Source organism: Pristis pectinata, chromosome 29 (genome assembly GCF_009764475.1).
Source record: "Pristis pectinata isolate sPriPec2 chromosome 29, sPriPec2.1.pri, whole genome shotgun sequence".
Classification (NCBI taxonomy): Eukaryota; Metazoa; Chordata; class Chondrichthyes; order Rhinopristiformes; family Pristidae; genus Pristis; species Pristis pectinata.
Genome location: NC_067433.1, coordinates 20,718,825 through 20,736,935, shown reverse-complemented (window position 1 = coordinate 20,736,935; position 18,111 = coordinate 20,718,825). Strand labels below are relative to the sequence as shown.

Here is an 18,111-nt window from a genome sequence, read left to right as displayed (position 1 = left end):
CTCTGTTCTACAACGCTCCCCAGGGCCCGACTGTTCACTGTGAAAGCCCCACCCTCATGTGTCTTCCCAAAATGCAATACCTCGCACTTATCCAAATTAAACTCCATTTGCCATTCCTCGGCCCACTTGCCCAGCTGATTGAGATCCCTCTGTAAATCCTGAGAACCACCTTCACTGTCAACGACACCACCTATTTTAGTGTCATCTGCAAACTTACTAACTGTCCCTTGTACATTCTCATCCAGATCATTGATATAGATGACAAACAGCAATGGGCCCAGCACCGAGCCCTGGGGAACACCACTAGTCACGGGCCTCCAATCCGAGAAGCAACCTTCTACCATCACCCTTAGCCAGGTCTCCCTGGATCCCATGCGATCTAACTTTCCATAGCAGCCTGCCATGTGGAACCTTATCAAAGGCCTTACTGAAGTCCGTATAGACCACGTCTACTACCCTGCCCTCATTGACCTTCTTGGTTGCTTCTTCAAAACATTCAGTCGAATTGGTGAGACGTGATCTCCCACTCACAGAGCCGCGCTGGCAATCCCTAATCAACCCGTCTTTCCAAAGATCAACCGTCGTTCCAAAGAAGCAAACCAATATTCCAGGGAACTCACCAGAACAAGATTCTCCCTGTCACACCTCACACTTCCTCATGGCACAAAAGGAGGCTATTCCACCGTCACGTCAATGCTGGCTCTCAGAGCAATCCCATCAACCCACTCTCTCTCGCAGGCCCATAATTCCACTCTGGTTCTCCCACCACCCATGTAGTCAGGGGAACTTACAGAAAACAATTAACCCGTTATTTGCATGAAAATGCCCACAGTAAGCAGAGAACAGGGCAGCTGGGTTCTACCAGCCTCCAAAAAATGTGGGCAGCTTTAACAGGATCTAAACACGACCACAATTGTCTAGAGTCCCTGCTCAAAGGCCTGATATTGAGATATCAAGTTCAACATGATAATCAGCGTCAGATAACCAGCATTGCTGACACCATTACATCTCACTTCCAGCACTGACCCCTCATTCCTCTGGTGATTTCATACAACTATTCTGCATTTACATTTCTGCAGGACGCTTTCTTGCCCCTGTTTACATTTCACTTCTGTTCTTTAATCTATTCTGCCTTCCACTCTATCATAAACTATCCTTCCAGTCCTTTCTCCTCAGTTTCTCTGGATCTGACGCTTGCTTTAACTGATGCCAGTGCTGACAAAAGGTCATCGATCACAACTGTTTATTCTGAAACAGATTCTTCCTGACGTGAATATTTCCAGCAGTTTCTGTTTTCAGCAGATTTCCAGTATCCACGATGTTTTGTTTCCCTAAGATTTACATGAAATGATTTAGCTGAAGAGACCAAGAAAAGGTTGCAAGAAGTTTGCAAAGGGAAAGAGTGTATGAGTGGGTGAGCAAGGGCCCAGAGGGAACCTGGAAACGCAATGTTATTCAATTTAGTTGGAAGAAAAGAAAAACAATTTTTTTTTAAATTGAGATTAGCTTGAATACACATCGGCACGGACACATAGGGACCGAAGGGCCTTTTTCCATGCTGTACAACTCTATAAATGTGGCAAAACCATTGGCATTCGGAGAGACTAATACAGCAGGCACAGAAAGTCAGCTAGCAAAGAGTACCAAGACAAAGGGCATCTTGGCCCTTATTGCAGGGAGAGTGTGATAGGCTGAATTCAGAGGTGGTCGTCCCCTGACAGAGGAGTCCAGGACCAGCGGTCACAGGAAGGCAATTCAGCACTGAGGTGAGGAGAGATTCCTTCATCCAGAGGCCGGTGAACCTTTGGAATTCTCTCCCCCCCAGAGAGCTGTGGAGGCGCAGTACTTGTTCATTCTAACACAGATCAATAGTTTTCTGGACATTAATGGGATTTGGGGACGATACTGGAAAATAGTGCCGGGACAGAGAATCATCCTGATGAATGGGGGAGCAGCTAGAAGGGGCTGGTGGCCCACCCTTGCTCCAGAGATAGCAGGGGAGGGTCATTAGGGTAGGTACCAAGAGGCTCTTCCCTCACTGGACGGCTGAGAATAGAGAGCACCATCTCAGGGCAAATTGTTGCTCACTTATGGCCGAGAAGAGTTAGTTGACTCAGTGGATTGTAGATCCTCGGACCCCTCTTGTTCAGGCGGCTGTGGCTGCTGAGTCATTAAATGTATTTATGGCAGAGACATTTGGACCGGAGGAGACGCAAGGGACTTGGGATCAGGCAGGTGGAAGATGTCAGGATTTAACGACCTGTGGCTCAGCTTCAGGGGAGCAACCCAGATTCCATTGCTCATGGTGTTTAAAGTGGATTAGTTCCATCAGAATCGACCACTCTACTTGTCACTTACCTCAGGGTAGGTGAGAGGTGACATTGGTCGCGGTGAATGTGGGCGCTGTAGAAAGAAATTATGGAAATATTGAGACACGTACAAATGCAACAACTCACTGAAAACTAGGACCCCAGATCACTGCTGACCTTTGAGTGAGGCAAAGTGATGCTTCAAAGGTCGTTACGTTGTATGATCATTTCTAATTTTTTTACAATAATGACCCTGGTCACTTTCCTTGGTCTCCTGTAGACTGAACCCTAGCTCCAGGCTTCTCTGCAGACAGCAGGTATCGACTGGCTCGACAGATTGGGTGCACGGAGGATGTTTCCCTGGTAGGAGGTCGAGGGCCAGGGATCAAGAATCAGTCATAACCCCACTGAATGGCAGAGGAGACGTGAAGAACTGAATGACTTCCTCCGCTCTTCGGTTCCAGCTAATGGGTTGTAACCAAGTTCTAACAGTCCCACGTATTTGCAGAATATAAACAGCCTGTAAACTTAACAACAGTTTCAGCAACTGTCACGTACAAAGGCCAAACTGTTTTCATGAAACCCCCTTATTTTTTTTAGTATGTGAGTTAAATGGCTGCATCAATTAATAAATGGAGAAAAGCTCCATCAGCTGCAGACTCCCCACCGGTGCTCGGATCACACGAGATGGACGCCACTGTTCTGTCCCTCCAGGTTCTCTGTCAGCTGTGTCCAGCTCTGCAACTGCGGCAGACACTGTGAGCAGCTCCAGCCATTGCATCAAACAGCTGGAAAGTGTCCAGATGTTGAGCAGTGACAGGATTGCGTGTGTCTGAATGGATCACCATATCGAAGCCAATCTGTCCCTCACCTACAGCAACAACTGGCAACTTAGAGAGCCAGCCGCCAGGGACTGCAAACAGCAACCCCGAGCTAAGCAGCAGAGTGAAAGCTGCAGCAAGGCACTTTGAGAAGACAACTGTACTCGTAAAACCTCAAATGTGCAGTACACACAGAGGTTGCTACCCCACTGGGCATGGGCTGGATCTTTGAAAGAACAATTATGTTCAATTCCCATCCCGAACTGCAAGGTTTTAACTATTTACCCCTCCAGTTCCCTTTTAAAATCATCACAGAAGGAGGTCCCACCACTTTGTCAGGAGGGATGTTCCAGATCCCATCGACTCTACTAACGTACTTCATCCATTCTTGTGCTATTCCCACTCACGGGGGGGGAGTCACTCTGTCCGTTCCCAATGAACCCTCTCATATCTTATTCCTTCATCACTAATCCTTCATCTGTTCACCTCTCAACATTTTCTGTTATAGATTCATAGAGTCATACAGCATGGCAACAGGCCCTTCAGCCCAACTCATCCGTGCTGACCAAGATTCCCACCAAGCTAGTCCCATTTGCCCATGTCCCTATAAACCCCTCCTATCCATGTACCTGTCCAAACGTCTTTTAAATGTTATTGTACCTGCTTCAACCACTTCCCCTGCAGCTCGTTCCATGTCCGCATCTCTCTCTGGGTGAAGGATTTGCCCCTCAGGTCCCCATCAAATCTTTCACCTCTCACCTCTAGTTTTTAGTTCCTCTTCCCTGGGAAGAGACTGTGTACTTTCACCCTGTCTATGCCCCTCATGATTTTATAAACCTGAAGGAACAAAGTCCTAGCCTGTCCAACCTCTCCTTATAACTCAGACCCTCAAAGTCCTGCAACAATCTCACAAATCTTCTCCGCACTCTTTCCAGCATAATGACAGCTTTCCTGTAACAGGATGACAAAAACTGGACACAATACTCCAGGTGCGGCCTCACCAACATCTGCAACATAGCCTCTCAACTCACTGCCCCAACTGAAGAAGGCCAACGCGCCAAATGCCTTCTTCACCACCCTGTCTACCTGTGACACCACTTTCAGGGAATTATTTACTTGTACTTCTGGGTCCCTCTGTTCCACAACACTCCCCAAGACCCTACTGTTCACTGTGAAAGTTCTACCCTGTTTTGACTTCCTAAAGTGTAACACCTTGCACTTATCTGAATTGAAAACCATTTCCCCAGCTGATCAGGACCCCCCTGTAATTTTGATTCTTTGTCCCATGTGGCTCCTTTACTGCCTTATCTTCATAGTTCCAACAAGGTCACCTCTGATCCTTCAAAACTCGAGAGAGTAAACGTCCAGTCTGCTGAATGTTTCCCCCGGGACAAACCAGCCTTCCCTGGGATCAGTCTGGTAAACTTTCACTGCAGTCCACCTATTGACCTTCACGCGTCATCAAGCAGGGAGAGCAGGTCCACACACAATATTCCAGGGGCAGTCTCACCTCAGCCCAACGTAACATCTCTGATCCCCTGTAAGGTTCATGTTTCTGCTCCTTCCTTCCCCAGTCAAGGTTGAATTTAAAATTTGAATAGTTCCCAAACTGAGCCCTGGGGAAATGACTGAAAACCACCTCCTGACCTGGGAAACATTTATCAATCATCACACTTTCTGTAACTGAACCAATTTGTTACCCACACCACCACTTTCTCCTTAGTTCCACAGGGTTTCATCTTTATGGTAAACCTCCAGTGTTGTGCTTTGTCAAAGGCCATCTGAAAGTCCACATCTGTGGCATTTGCCAGATGTATTTTGGTCTTTGTTACCTCATCAAGGATTCGAGTTAGTCTTTCACAAATTCATGCCTTTGATGATTAACCTGTGCTTCAAATACTTCCAGCGTCAGTTCCAAGCAGGTTCCCCATCGCTGACGTTGGGCTGAAAGGCCGGTACTTCCTGATTTACCTCTCCCCATATTCCTCAATGTTGGATACTGTCAGGAATCCTCCAGCCCCTGAACAGCACTCCCAGATCACTTCCAGTATTACCACTAACGGGCCTCGTTTTCGTCTTGGTTCCTTGCAGTGACCTAGGATTCATTCCGTCTGGATCAGATGGCTGATCGTTAATGCAGCCCTATTAGTGCAACTCAGTCCTACAACTTCCCTCCCATCCCTGAGTTCACCTTCACCTGCTTTCTTGGTAGGCATGGGTGCAAAGTACTTGGGTAACATTGCCTGTCCTTGACCGTTTAGGGGTCTGACAGAACCAGCTTGTCCCTAACTACCCACTTACACCAATGCTGGTTATAACAGTTTACTTTAATGTTACCTGCATTTGTTTTGTGAGGACCCATATTCATTTTTCACACCTGCCTGTACTTTCCATAATCCTGTTCATTAATGATAGAGAAATGGGGGGGCTATTTGGGAGGGAAGGGTTAGATAGATCTTAGAGCAGGATAAAATGTCAGCACAACATTGTGGGCTGAAGGCCTGTACTGTGCTGTAATGTTCTATGTTCTATTAATGAAACCTGCTCCTGAGAATCGTGTGTGTTTGTGAAGCCAGTGTAACACGTGCCAGTGCGGGCGTTGGGATTGAACACACCAAGGGCCAGTCCGGGTGCCTTGTGCTGGTCACCAGCCACTGACACTTGCTGTCACTGGGGATAGCACAGCTCAGCAGCCCCAGTAACCTGCACCTTCACACAGCGGGAGAGCTAATAACCAAGACATTGTGCTTTACCAGAGAGAGAGGTGGAAGCAGTGTACCTCAGCAGCGCCCTGAGGGTCCGGTCTGTCCGCATACACGTAGCTGTAATGTGGTTCGTAGATCATTAGATCCGGACGCTCGATCTCCAGAATTGCCTTGTCTTTGGGAATTGCAGCCAGCTCCTTGTAGGGAAGCACCTGGTTGTCCATTTTAGCCTGATGATAAAAGGACAGGAGAATTACAGCAGCTCACCAGCAGGTTTGCCTAAAACATCCTCCTCCAGCAGCTCAGCATCTGCCTTCACGTTCCTCACTGCCATCGCTCCCTCCAGCATCCACCGGGTAACGGGCTGGTGACGTGGCAAGGAAGCAACGTCATTGAGTCACACAGCACCAAAACAGGCCCTTCGGCCCACCATGTTCATACTGACCATCAGGTGCCCATCTATACTCATCCCATTTACCAGCACTTGGTCCCTACATTCCCTGCCTCGGTTATTCAAGTGCTGGTCTAGATAATTCATAAACACTGTGAAAGTCTCTGCCTCCACCACCCCCTCAGGTAGCAAGTTCCGGATTCCAACCTCCCTCTGCCTGAAAAGGTTCTCACTCAGATCCCCACTAAACAACTTACTCTGTACCTTAACCCTCTACCCACTGGTTGTATGTGCCAGTGTTGTGGGGAAAAGCTCCTCACTGTCCATCTCATCTATGTCCCTCATGTGTACGATTGTCAGGTCCCCCCTCAGTCATCTCCGCTGGGAACAAACCCAGCCGATCCAACCTCAAACTGAGCCGCTCCATCCCAGGAAACACCTTGCTGCCTCTCCTCTGCACCCCCTCCAGTGCAATCCCATCCTTTATAGGACCCGACCGCACACAGTGGTCCAGCTGTGGGGACCGGACCGCACACTGTGCCCCGGCTGTGGGGACCACACGGCACACAGTGCCCCGGCTGTGGGGACCACACGGCACACAGTGCCCCGGCTGTGGGGACCACACGGCACACAGTGCCCCGGCTGTGGGACCACACGGCACACAGTGCCCCGGCTGTGGGGACCACACGGCACACAGTGCCCCGGCTGTGGGGACCAGACCGCACACTGTGCCCCGGCTGTGGGGACCACACTGCACACAGTGCCCCGGCTGTGGGGACCACACTGCACACAGTGCCCCGGCTGTGGGGACCACACTGCACACAGTGCCCCGGCTGTGGGGACCACACTGCACACAGTGTCCCGGCTGTGGGGACCACACTGCACACAGTGCCCCGGCTGTGAGGACCACACTGCACACAGTGCCCCGGCTGTGAGGACCACACTGCACACAGTGCCCCGGCTGTGGGGACCACACGGCACACAGTGCCCCGGCTGTGGGGACCACACGGCACACAGTGCCCCGGCTGTGGGGACCAGACCGCACACAGTGCCCCGGCTGTGGGGACCACACTGCACACAGTGCCCCGGCTGTGGGGACCACACTGCACACAGTGCCCCGGCTGTGGGGACCACACTGCACACAGTGCCCCGGCTGTGGGGACCACACTGCACACAGTGCCCCGGCTGTGGGGACCAGACCGCACACAGTGCCCCGGCTGTGGGGACCAGACCGCACACAGTGCCCCGGCTGTGGGGACCAGACCGCACACAGTGCCCCAGCTGTGGTGTAACCAACGTTTCACAGAGTTGTTCGACAAGCTTCCTGCACTTTGATGCTTTATCCCACCGAGTGAAGGCAAGTATGCCCTGTGGCTCCTTTACTGCCTTATCTTTGTAGTTCCAATGAGGTCACCTCTGATCCTTCTAAACTCGAGAGAGTAAACGTCCAGTCTGCTGAATGTCTCCTCCTGGGACAAACCAGCCTTCCCTGCGATCAGTCTGCTAAACCTTCACCGCAAGTCCCCCTGTTGACCTTCACGCTTCATCAGGCAGGGAGAGCAGGTCTACGGACATTATTCCAGGGGCATTCTCACCTCAGCCCAACGTAACATCTCTGGTCCACCACGGTTCAGAGCAGGACGGTGCTGAGAACTCGTGTGTTGAGAGCAGACGGAAGGTGGAAAGACTGCACCGGCTCACAAACTACCCACCGCCACACCCCTCTCCCACCTGCCCTGCCTACAGTTCCCACTCTGGCCTCAGATGGAGAGGCCACAAGGCATCGTTCCTCCTGCAGGACTCCCCAGGAGAAGGGACACTTGGACTCAGTCCTCTTGCAGCGAACGCCCACGCACCGTTTGTCTTCCTGACTGTGTCAGACCCACACATTAACTGTCAGTGATTCACGTACAACACAGCATATTCCTCTGATCACCAACTCCTGCCAACTATGCACTGTCTCCAACACACGGCTCATGGTTACAGCTTCCAAAGTCCACACCACGTGTTTCCACGTTTTCTCACACTGACCCCTCACACCCCCACCCCACCCACACCCCCTTCCCTTCCCCTCCAACCTACCCTAACATACCCCTCATCACCCCTCTGCCCCTCCCCCGCCCCTCCAACACCACCCTGCCCCTCCCACTCCTCCCACAGCCCCTCCCCTCCACCCTACCCCTCTCCTGACCTCACCCTCCATCCTACCCTGCCCCTCCCCTACCCCTCTGCCCCTGCCATCACCCTCCACCCCCACCCTGCCCCTCCCCCCACTGCACCCTCCCCACACCCCCCACCCTTCCGTGCCGCCCACCGAGGAGGCACAGCCGTGCCCCACTCGTTGCTCTCAAAAGCGATCAGAGTCAACATCGGAAACGTGGGGGGTTGGGGGGGGGAGCGGGACACAGCAGGGGGCCCTTGAGGGGCTAGCATGGCCTCAATGGGCCAAATGCCCACCTGCTGTTACAATTCAGAAAGACATGGGGGCAGGTAACGGGAGGGTGCCTGGGGTACTCACACAGATGGTGGAAGCTGGTGACCCTGGAGCACTGGTCGGGCGTTTGGTGGCGACGCTTCCTGGTGACGTCTGTAACTGCTGTGGGCGAGTGTAGGCAGACATAGTGAGCGCGTGGCCTGAGGCCCGTGGCGGATGCGGCGAGCGCGGCCCATGGTCCCCACTCTACTCAACACTCGCTCACTTTCAGCCTTTTCATAAACAACCACGTCTATCACAACACAAATACAACACAAGCAGAGACGTTCTATTCCTGATTGAGGAGTCTGCGGTTCATGGATTGACGCACTTCGCCCGTCCACTGTGTGAGCAGTGGCAGCGGGTCTAGTGAGCCGTCCCCAGGACCCTCAGCTCACAGCCCCCATCCCACGGTTGGCAACAAAGGCAAAGGGCAAAGAGTGAGCAATGCAAGTGTCTGAACAGTTCCCCAATCACCTGCTCCCCCTACACCTCCTGCCAGGTCCCACTGCTGATGGAGATGTTAAACTACAGTCAAACCCAGCCCTGGGTGATGGCAGGACGGGGACGTGTTCACTGTTGTACCAGCCTGGGGTGCCTGACATCCCTTCCACTGCTCGGCCCTTGAACCAACGGCACAACCCTGACCACGGCCCAGTCAGTGCTTACACGTGGCCCTGCCCCGGGTCAGTGTTTACACGGGGCCCCGCCGGTGGGTCGGCGTTTACACAGGGCCCCGCTCCGGGTCAGTGTTTACACAGGGCCCCGCTCCGGGTCAGTGTTTACACAGGGCCCCGCTCCGGGTCAGTGTTTACACGGGGCCCCACCCCAGGTCCGCATTTACATAGGGCTCCGCCAGTGGTTTGGTGTTTACACGGGCCCATCCCCTTCAGAAGGCGGACACCCCTGCAGACTGGAGCGCACTCACTGACGTGCTCAGTGGATTTTAATCAGCTGAGTAACGAATTGCTTCTGGGAACATTGAGCCAGGGCAGAGGACGGTCAGATCAAGGGAGCCATCTCCTCAGCTCAGGCTTCACACACACGTACACGCACGCACACACGCGCGCGCACACACACAAAAAGTAAAACAAGGCAGGAGGATCTAAAACTTTCAGTCACTGCCCATCCTGACTATTCCCACATCCACACTCACACCCCTCCCACAAACCTCACGTAAACATACTGTACCTTCTGCATGTTCTCTGTCACAGTTTCTCTGCCAAGCCTACAAGGAGAGAATGGGGTGGTGAGGAATGGTACTTTCACAGGCTCTGACACATCCACCTAGTCTGTTTCTCTTTATCTGCCCAACGATTTTCATTTAAAAACAGTTTTGAACATTTCACTTGGATTATCTCTCAACCTTCTCAATTCATGGGGTTTGTTCAACCTGTCCCATATCCTAATCCCCTCAAGTCTGGTCGGTGTGAATTGCCCTCAGACCTGGTACAGTAGGTCCTGGAGGTCTGATGCCCATTTGGAAATCCCTCTCAATGAATTCTGAACAACCACAGGCCGACCCGGGTAACCAACGGGTCCACTTTCACTTGATTTTGTCCAAGTCAGAGAACGCACAAAAGTCACTCAATACGGTAACCACCCCTCCAGTGTTGTAATGAGTGGCTTCAAAGTCTGATCAGAAAGCACAATTACTGAAAGTGGAGAGAGAGAGGAAACCACTTCTGCTGGTGAATTTAATAACATTATGGGAGCTCGTTGTTATATACGGGTGCCCAGAGGTCGGGCATTTGTAACAAGGGGACGGCCTGTAATGTGCTCTGACTACATGATCTTTGCAGTGGTTTGCAAACTCTATCAGTGCATCTCGTCCCGTGAAGGTGCCAGTCCTTTCAAATGAAGCCAGATACTTAATGTAATTCAGACAGGCAACAACACTGCTGTCAGGCAGACCCACATCAGCTGGATTACCTCTCACCACTGGGCTCTGCAGAACTGATTGTCCACTCCAGTACACCATTGGAATTATTGTGAGTTAAGAATAAATTAAGATATTGAAAAAGTTGTTGCTGATGTCAGTCTTGCAGATCATCTCATTGAAGGGGGGAAATATTAACAGTAAGATTTCTTTATTAGCCACATGTATATCGAAACACACAGTGAAATGCACCTTTTGCGTAGAGTGTTCTGGGGGCAGCCCGCAAGTGTCACCACGCTTCCGGCACCAACATAGCATGCCCACAACTGCCTAACCCATACGTCTTTGGAATGTGGGAGGAAACCGGAGCACCCGGAGGAAACCCAAGCAGACACGGGGAGAACGTACAAACTCCTTACAGACAGCAGCTGGAATTGAACCCGGCTCACTGGCGCTGTACACTAACTGCTACACTACCGTAAAAATGCAGGGCAGATAGGAGCCACGTACCAGTATCGGGTCAGACAGTGAAAATCAGTGCATTCTCTAAGCCCGGTCCTCCAGCTTCATGCTGCACTCAGCAATTCCGTCCTCCCTGTGGGTGGAAACGCAGCTTTAATTTCCACTTTCTTGTCAATAATTGACCACATTTCACCCTCATTCTCTGCTGGACTTTCAGGTCAGAGTCAGGGGTAAGGCTGGCAGGAGGAGGGAACTCTGGCTGACCAGGGATGTTGAGGCTCCGCTCAGGAAACAGGAGGCCTGGGTCAGGTGACGGCAGCTGCAATCAAGCCGGTCCCTTGGGGAGTATAAGGGACATTGTACGCTTCAGAAGGGAATCAGGAAGGCAAATAGGGGACAGGGAAAGGAGAATCCTCAGAGATTTTATATTAAGAGAAAAAGGGTAACTAGGGAGAGAACAGGTCCCTTTAAGGATCAGTATGGCCATCTATGTCTGGAGCCACAGGAGATGGCTGAGGGCTCGAGTGAGTATTTCCTGTCTGTATTTACTGTGGAGAAGGTCATGAAAGCTGGAGAATTCAGGGCAGGGAATAGTGGCGTCTTAAACACATCAACATTTTGAAAGAGGAGGTGATGGCTGTCTTGAGGCACATGAAGGTGGATAAATCCCTGGGGCCTGACCGAGTGTTTCCCAGGATGTTGTAGGAATAAAGGGAAGAAATGGCTGGGACTCTGGCAGAGATTGTTGCATCTTCCTTGGCCATGGGTGAGGCACTGGAAGACTGGAGGGTGTCTTTATTTAAGAAGGGCTGCAAGGACAAGACAGGGAACTACAGGCCGAACATCAGTGGTGGGAAACTTACTGGAGGGGATTCTGAGGGACAGGATCTACCTGCATTCGGGAAGGCAAGGACTAATTAACGAACAGTCAGCGTGGCTTTGCGCGTGTCATGTCTCACGGATTTCTCTCTAATTGTGTCTCATGAGGTTTTTGAAGATGTGACAAGAGGACTGGCCAGGGCAGGGCAGTAGATGTTGTCTATGTGGACTTGAGCAAATTCTTTGACAAGGTCCGGAAGGTTAGATCATGTGGGATCCGGGGTGAGCTCGCCAATTGGTGGTTTGGTGGTAGGAGTCAGGGGGTGGTGGAGGAGGGTTGTTTTTCAGACTGGAGGCCTGTCAGCGGTGGTGTGCTGCAGGGTTTGGTGCTGGGTCCGCCGTTGTCTATATTAAGGGTTTGGATGAGAATGTACTTGGCATGATCAGCAAGTTTGTGAATGTCACCGAAACTGGCAGTGTACTAGACAGTGAAGAAGGTCGTCTAAGGTTACAACGGGATCGAGATCAACTGCGGAAGTGGGCCAAGGAACGGCAGATGGAGTTTAACTCAGGTGGGTGAGAAGTGATGCATTTTGGGAAGTTAAACCAGGGCAGGACACAGAGTGAACGACGGGGCACTGGAGAGTGTTGTAGAACAGAGAGACCTTGGGGTACAAGTACAGGTACATGAAGGTGGTGACAAGGTGGTAAGGAAAGCATTTGGTACATTTGCCTTCATTGGATGGTGCGCTGAGTACAAGAGGTGGGGTATCATGTTACAGCTGTACGGGACATTGGTGAGACCACACCTGGAATATTGTGTGCAGGGCTGGCCACCGTACGAAAGGAAGGATGTGATTAAGCCGGAGAGAGTGCAGAAACGATTCACAAGGATGTTGCTGGGACTGGAGGGCTCGAGTTACAAGGGGAGCCTGGACAGGCTGGATTTGTTCTCCCTGGAGCGAAGGAGGCTGAGGGGTGACCTTACACAGGTTTATAAAATCATGAGGGCCGTGGATAAGGCGGACGCGAATGATCTTTTCCCCAGGGTAGGGGAGTCCAAAACCAGAGGGCACAGGTTGAAGGTGAGAGGGGAGAGATTTAAAATGGACACAAAATTTCCCACCCAGAGGGTGGTGGGTATGTGGAACGAGCTGCCAGAGGAGGTGGTAGAGACAGGTACAAGAACAATGTTTAAAAGACATTTGGACAACTACATGGATGAGAAAGGCTTCGAGGGACGTGGGCCAAATGCAAGCAAATGGGATGAGCTCAGGTAGGCACCTGGGCCAGCATGGATGAGTTGGGCCGAAGGGCCTGTATACGTCTACAACCCTGCAGATTATTTTGCCACAGTCACAGAGTGGTACAGCACAGAAACAGGCCCCTCGGCCCTCCAGACACATGCCACCTGCTGCACCCGTCTACACTGACCCCATTCACCTGCATTCGCCCCGGAGCCACCCCTGCCTTGGCGACAGATGTCGCTGAGATGTTGTGATCCACCTGGCTTCACCACCTCAGGCCCCCCCATTCCAAACTCCGACCGCTCTCAGTGTGGAAATAATCCCCCTCGGATCCTCTCTGAACCTCCCACCTTCAACCTCTGCCCTCTTGTCCGAGACACCCCCGCCACAGCAAAAAGGATTGTTCCTCAAACCTCCTCTCCCACCTGCCCTACCTATCCCTCTGTACTCCTCCATCAGGTCCCCCCTCAGCATCCTCCGCCCCATGGAAAACAAACCCAGCCTGCCCAGTCTCTCGTTGGAACAACAGCGCTCCGACCCAGGCGGCACCCTGAGTTACCTCTTCACCCCCTCCTGTAGTGTGGTGACCAGAATTCCACCATGCTCCAGCTGTGGTCCAATGTTCTACAAAGTTATAACATGATGTCCCAGCTCTACCTTCCTCTGTCCCTGTGCATACCCCACCTTATCCACCCATGCCAGCACTGTCTGGGATGTGCTGACTTGTACCCCATGGTCTCTGTTCACTAACACCCCCTAGGGCACTGCATTTACTGTACCTGTCCAAGCCTTGTTTGTCCTCCCAAAATGTATCATAGAACATAAAACAGTACAGCACAGAACAGGCCCTTCGGCCCACAATGTTGTGCCTACGTAGCTAATCCCTCCTACCTACGGAATGCCCATTTCCCTCCATTTTCCTCTCATTCATGTGCCCATCCAAGCTCCTCTTAAAAGCCCCCAATGAATTTGCCTCCACCACCCTATCAGACAACGCATTCCAGGCATCCACCACTCTCTCAGTAAAAAAAAACGTGCCCCTCGCGTCTGTTCTGAACCTACCCCCCCTCACCTTAAATGCATGCCCTCTGGTATTGGATCGCTCAATAATGGGAAAAAGATATTGCTTGTCCACCCTATCTATGCCCCTCATAATTTTATACACTTCCAACAGATCACCCCTCGGCCTCTGCCGCTCCAGAGAAAAGAGCCCAAGTTTGTCCAGCCTCTCCTGACACCACATGCCCTCTAATCCAGGCAGCATCCTAGTAAACCTCCTCGGCACCCTCTCTAAAGCCTCAACGTCCTTCCTGTAGTGAGGTGACCAGAACTGCACTCAGTACTCTAAATGTGACCTCACCTCAGGATTAAATTCTCAACTTTCCATCTGATCTGCATCCCGCCGTACGTCAGACAACCTTCCTCATTATCCACAGCACCAACAATGGTCATGTCAGCCACAAACGTACGGACCATACCTGCTGCATTCACCTCCAGGTCACTGATATATACCACAAACAACAAGGGACCCAGCACCAATCGCTGCCACTGGTCACAGACTGCCAATCAGAAAAGCATCTATTCACCAACACTCTGCTTCCTTTCACCAAGCCAATTTTGGATCCAATTTATAAGATATCTTTATCAGTCACATGCACATCGAAACACACAGCAAAATGCATCTTTTTGCATAGAGTGTTCTGGGGGCAGCCCGCAAGTGTTGCCACACTTCCGGCGCCAACGTAGCACGCCCACAACTGCCTAACCCATATGTTTTTGGAATGTGGGAGGAAACCGGAGCACCCGGAGGAAACCCATGCAGTCACGGGGAGAACGTACAAACTCCTTACAGACAGCAGCCGGAATTGAACCCGGGTTCAATTTGCCAGACTGCCCTGGATCCTAGGGGCTGTAACCTTCTGAACCTGCCAACCCCGTTGAACTTTTCGAAGGCCCTGCTAAAATCCATGTAGGTGACAGCTACTGCATTCCCCTCATCAAACTGCTTCGTCGCCTCCTCAGTGAACTCAACCTACTTCAATTCAATTCAATTCATTGTCATTCACTATTTTTCAAAGCTTAAAATGTCACTTCTGACTCAGAGGCAGCAACCACACCCAGGTCAGGAGGTCCTGGTCCCAGTCTCACACCAGAGGCACCACAACAAAATGAAACTGGCACTTCAGTTCAGTACCGAGGGTGTGTCGCACTGTGGGAGGGACGGTACTGAGGGAAGGTCACACTGTGGGAGGCGCAGTACTGAGGGAGCGCCTTGCTGTGGGAGTTAACAGGAAGGATGTGACCGCACTGGAGGGGGTGTGGATGAGATCCGGCAGGATGGTGCCTGGGATGGAGGGTTTCAGTTACGAGGAGGGACTGGAGATGCTGGGTCTGTTTTCCTTGGAGCAGAGGAGGCTGAGGGAGATCTGACAGAGGTGTACCAAGTTATGAGGGGTATAGATAGGGGACATAGTAGGAACCTTTCCCTATGGCAGAGGTATCTATCCTGAGGACATGGGTCCAAGGGGAGGAGAAAGAGGTTCAGAGGGGACGGGAGGAAGAATTTTTTCCATCGGGAGGGTGGTTACAATCTGGAACACACTGCCTGAGGTGGTGGTGGAGGCAGAGACACTCCCAACATTGAAGATCCATCTGGCCAAGCACCTGAAGGCAGGGGGGCTGTGGACCAAGTGCTGGTAAACCAGATGAGCACAGACTGCAACCTGATGGTTACCAGGAACCGACTTCCATGCTGAATGACCAATACAGTGAACTCTCACACCCATCAGCAGTAACAGTCCCCCAACCACACTTCCTTCACTGAGCCGAGTCAAAATCCCAAAGCCCCAGACGCATCAGCTCAATGGGAGCAGGTGATGCAGACATCCACGTATAAATAAATAAAAGATACAAGCTAACTCAGTGGCTGCTCTGACCATCAGCTGACCCAGGGCACACTGGCTGATGAAACAGAAGGAACTGAAGCACTGAGGACAAATGGAGCACACGGATGGAGGGAGGTGTCTGTTGAAGGGAAGGCCATCCAGCTGCACAGCCTTCCCCATCAGCGCGGGCCACGATTTAAGGGCCCAGAGGCAGGGGCCTTTGTGTTGAGAACCGTCCTGTCTGAAAGTACCTCGATATTCCAAGAGCTGCTTTTGGAACGATCCCTGCTGCAATTCATGTGACAGACAAACATTGCCCTTTGATTATAGCTTTGCAACATTTTTTAATTATTAAACAGTGTGCCAGTCACACTGCATTGTGCTGACCTACCAGACTCCAGCACAGCATTGGATTGCCCATTGTTTGTCCCTCTCTCTGGCTGAGGGTACTTTGCTGACACCAATTTTTTTTTTGCTGAAACATTCTCTCATTAATTCTCAATCTAAACCAATGGAAATGCTTCCCTTCCACATTTCAACAGTTCAAACCCAGTGCCCCAAAATGTCATGACATCAATGGTAGGGAACGTGCTGGAAACTTTACTAAAATGTTATTATTGAACACCTGGAAGACAACACCAAGATTGAGCAAAATGAGCATGGACTTATGAAAGGGAAATCATGTTTAGGAGTTGAAGAATTCAAGGGTGACTGCAAGAATAAATGAAGGGGGAACCAGTGGATGGGTGTATTTAGATTTGGAAAAGGCCTTTGATAAGAATCCACACAGATTGGTCAACAAGTGTAATGCATAATTAGCATGGGCCCCAGCTACTCGCACTCCATATCAATGATCTGAGACACCAAAAATCATTTTGTTACATTTGCTGATGACACAAAACGAGGTGGGACTATGGGGAGGGGGCAGTAAGGGCACAGAGACAGAGTAAACGAGTGGGCGAGAACCTGGCAGATGAAAGGTGGAAGAGGTTGTCCACTTTGGTAAAATAAACAGCACTGCAGGTTTTTTTTTTACAAGTTGACAGATTGGGGAATATTGACGTCCAAGGAGACCTGGGTGTCTTTGTTCACAAGTCACTAAGTGCTAACGTGCAGATGCACAAGTGATTCGGAAGGTAAATGGTACATTGGTCCTTGTTACCTGAAGATCTGAGGAAGGTAAATTATTACCTGAGGATTTGAGTGCGATAATTGCTTGATTTATGAGAAAGGGGTGTTCCTGGAAAACACTTGTTAAGTGAAATTTTGAAATCGAAACATCTCAGCAACTACATTCTGGGTCTCTCAGCAGAGAGTTCCCATATGCCGGGAGTGGCACACTTCATCAGAACAAAACATGACTTCACTCAAAGGCACATTCCCCAAAGAATCAATGGTATTGCAGCAAAAAACTGTATACATCAAACGTTCTTGAATCAAGGAATTACTGTCCAGGAACGCGGTGGGTAGTACAGCTCAACTGGGTTCAATCCTGACCTCGGGTGCTGCCTGTCTACACATTCTCCCTGTGGCCACGTGGGTTTCCTCCGGGCGCTCTGGTTACCTCCCACATCCCAAAGATGATTATCATCCCATTATACCAGAGGGCATGCAATTAAGGTGAGAGGGGGTAGGATTAGAATAGATGTCGGGCACGTTTTTTTTTACTGAGAGAGTGGTGGATGCCTGGAATGCGTTGCCTGATAGGGTGGTGGAGGCAAATTCATTGGAGGCTTTTGACAGGGTCTTGGATGGGCACATGAATGAGAGGAAAATGGAGGGATATGGACATTCTGTAGGTAGAAGGGATTAGCTATGTCGGCACAACATTGTGGGCCGAAGGGCCTGTTCTGTGCTGCACCGTTTACTGTTCTATGTTCTATATGTGTAGATTGGTAGGTTAACTGGTTGCAGTAAATTGTCTCGAGTATGTAGGTGAGTGGTGGAAACTGGCAGAGTTGGTGGTACGTGAGGAGAATAATATGGGTTCGGACAGGTTCGGAATATGGATTCGGACCAATGGGTGCCTGTTGGTCAGTGCAGGCAGTGGGCTGAAGGGCCCAGTTCAGTGCTTTCTCTCTCTGACTGCAAGTAAACATGTCTTACTGCAATTATATACA

General features: G+C 51.0%; 1 protein-coding gene across 1 annotated transcript in view; it reads right to left on the bottom strand.

Annotated features, from left to right (window-relative positions):
• Positions 1-18,111, bottom strand: part of dmtn (dematin actin binding protein) — a 68,157-nt gene that overhangs the window by 49,214 nt on the left and 832 nt on the right. Inside the window, exons 2-6 of the mRNA XM_052040761.1 lie at positions 11,089-11,173; positions 9,891-9,927; positions 8,745-8,822; positions 5,910-6,065; positions 2,359-2,403 (exon numbers count right to left, since the gene is read on the bottom strand). Of these exons, the coding sequence (XP_051896721.1) occupies positions 2,359-2,403; positions 5,910-6,065; positions 8,745-8,822; positions 9,891-9,899 (288 nt within the window). The 5' untranslated portion in view covers positions 9,900-9,927; positions 11,089-11,173. The remainder of the gene's footprint in view (positions 1-2,358; positions 2,404-5,909; positions 6,066-8,744; positions 8,823-9,890; positions 9,928-11,088; positions 11,174-18,111) is intronic.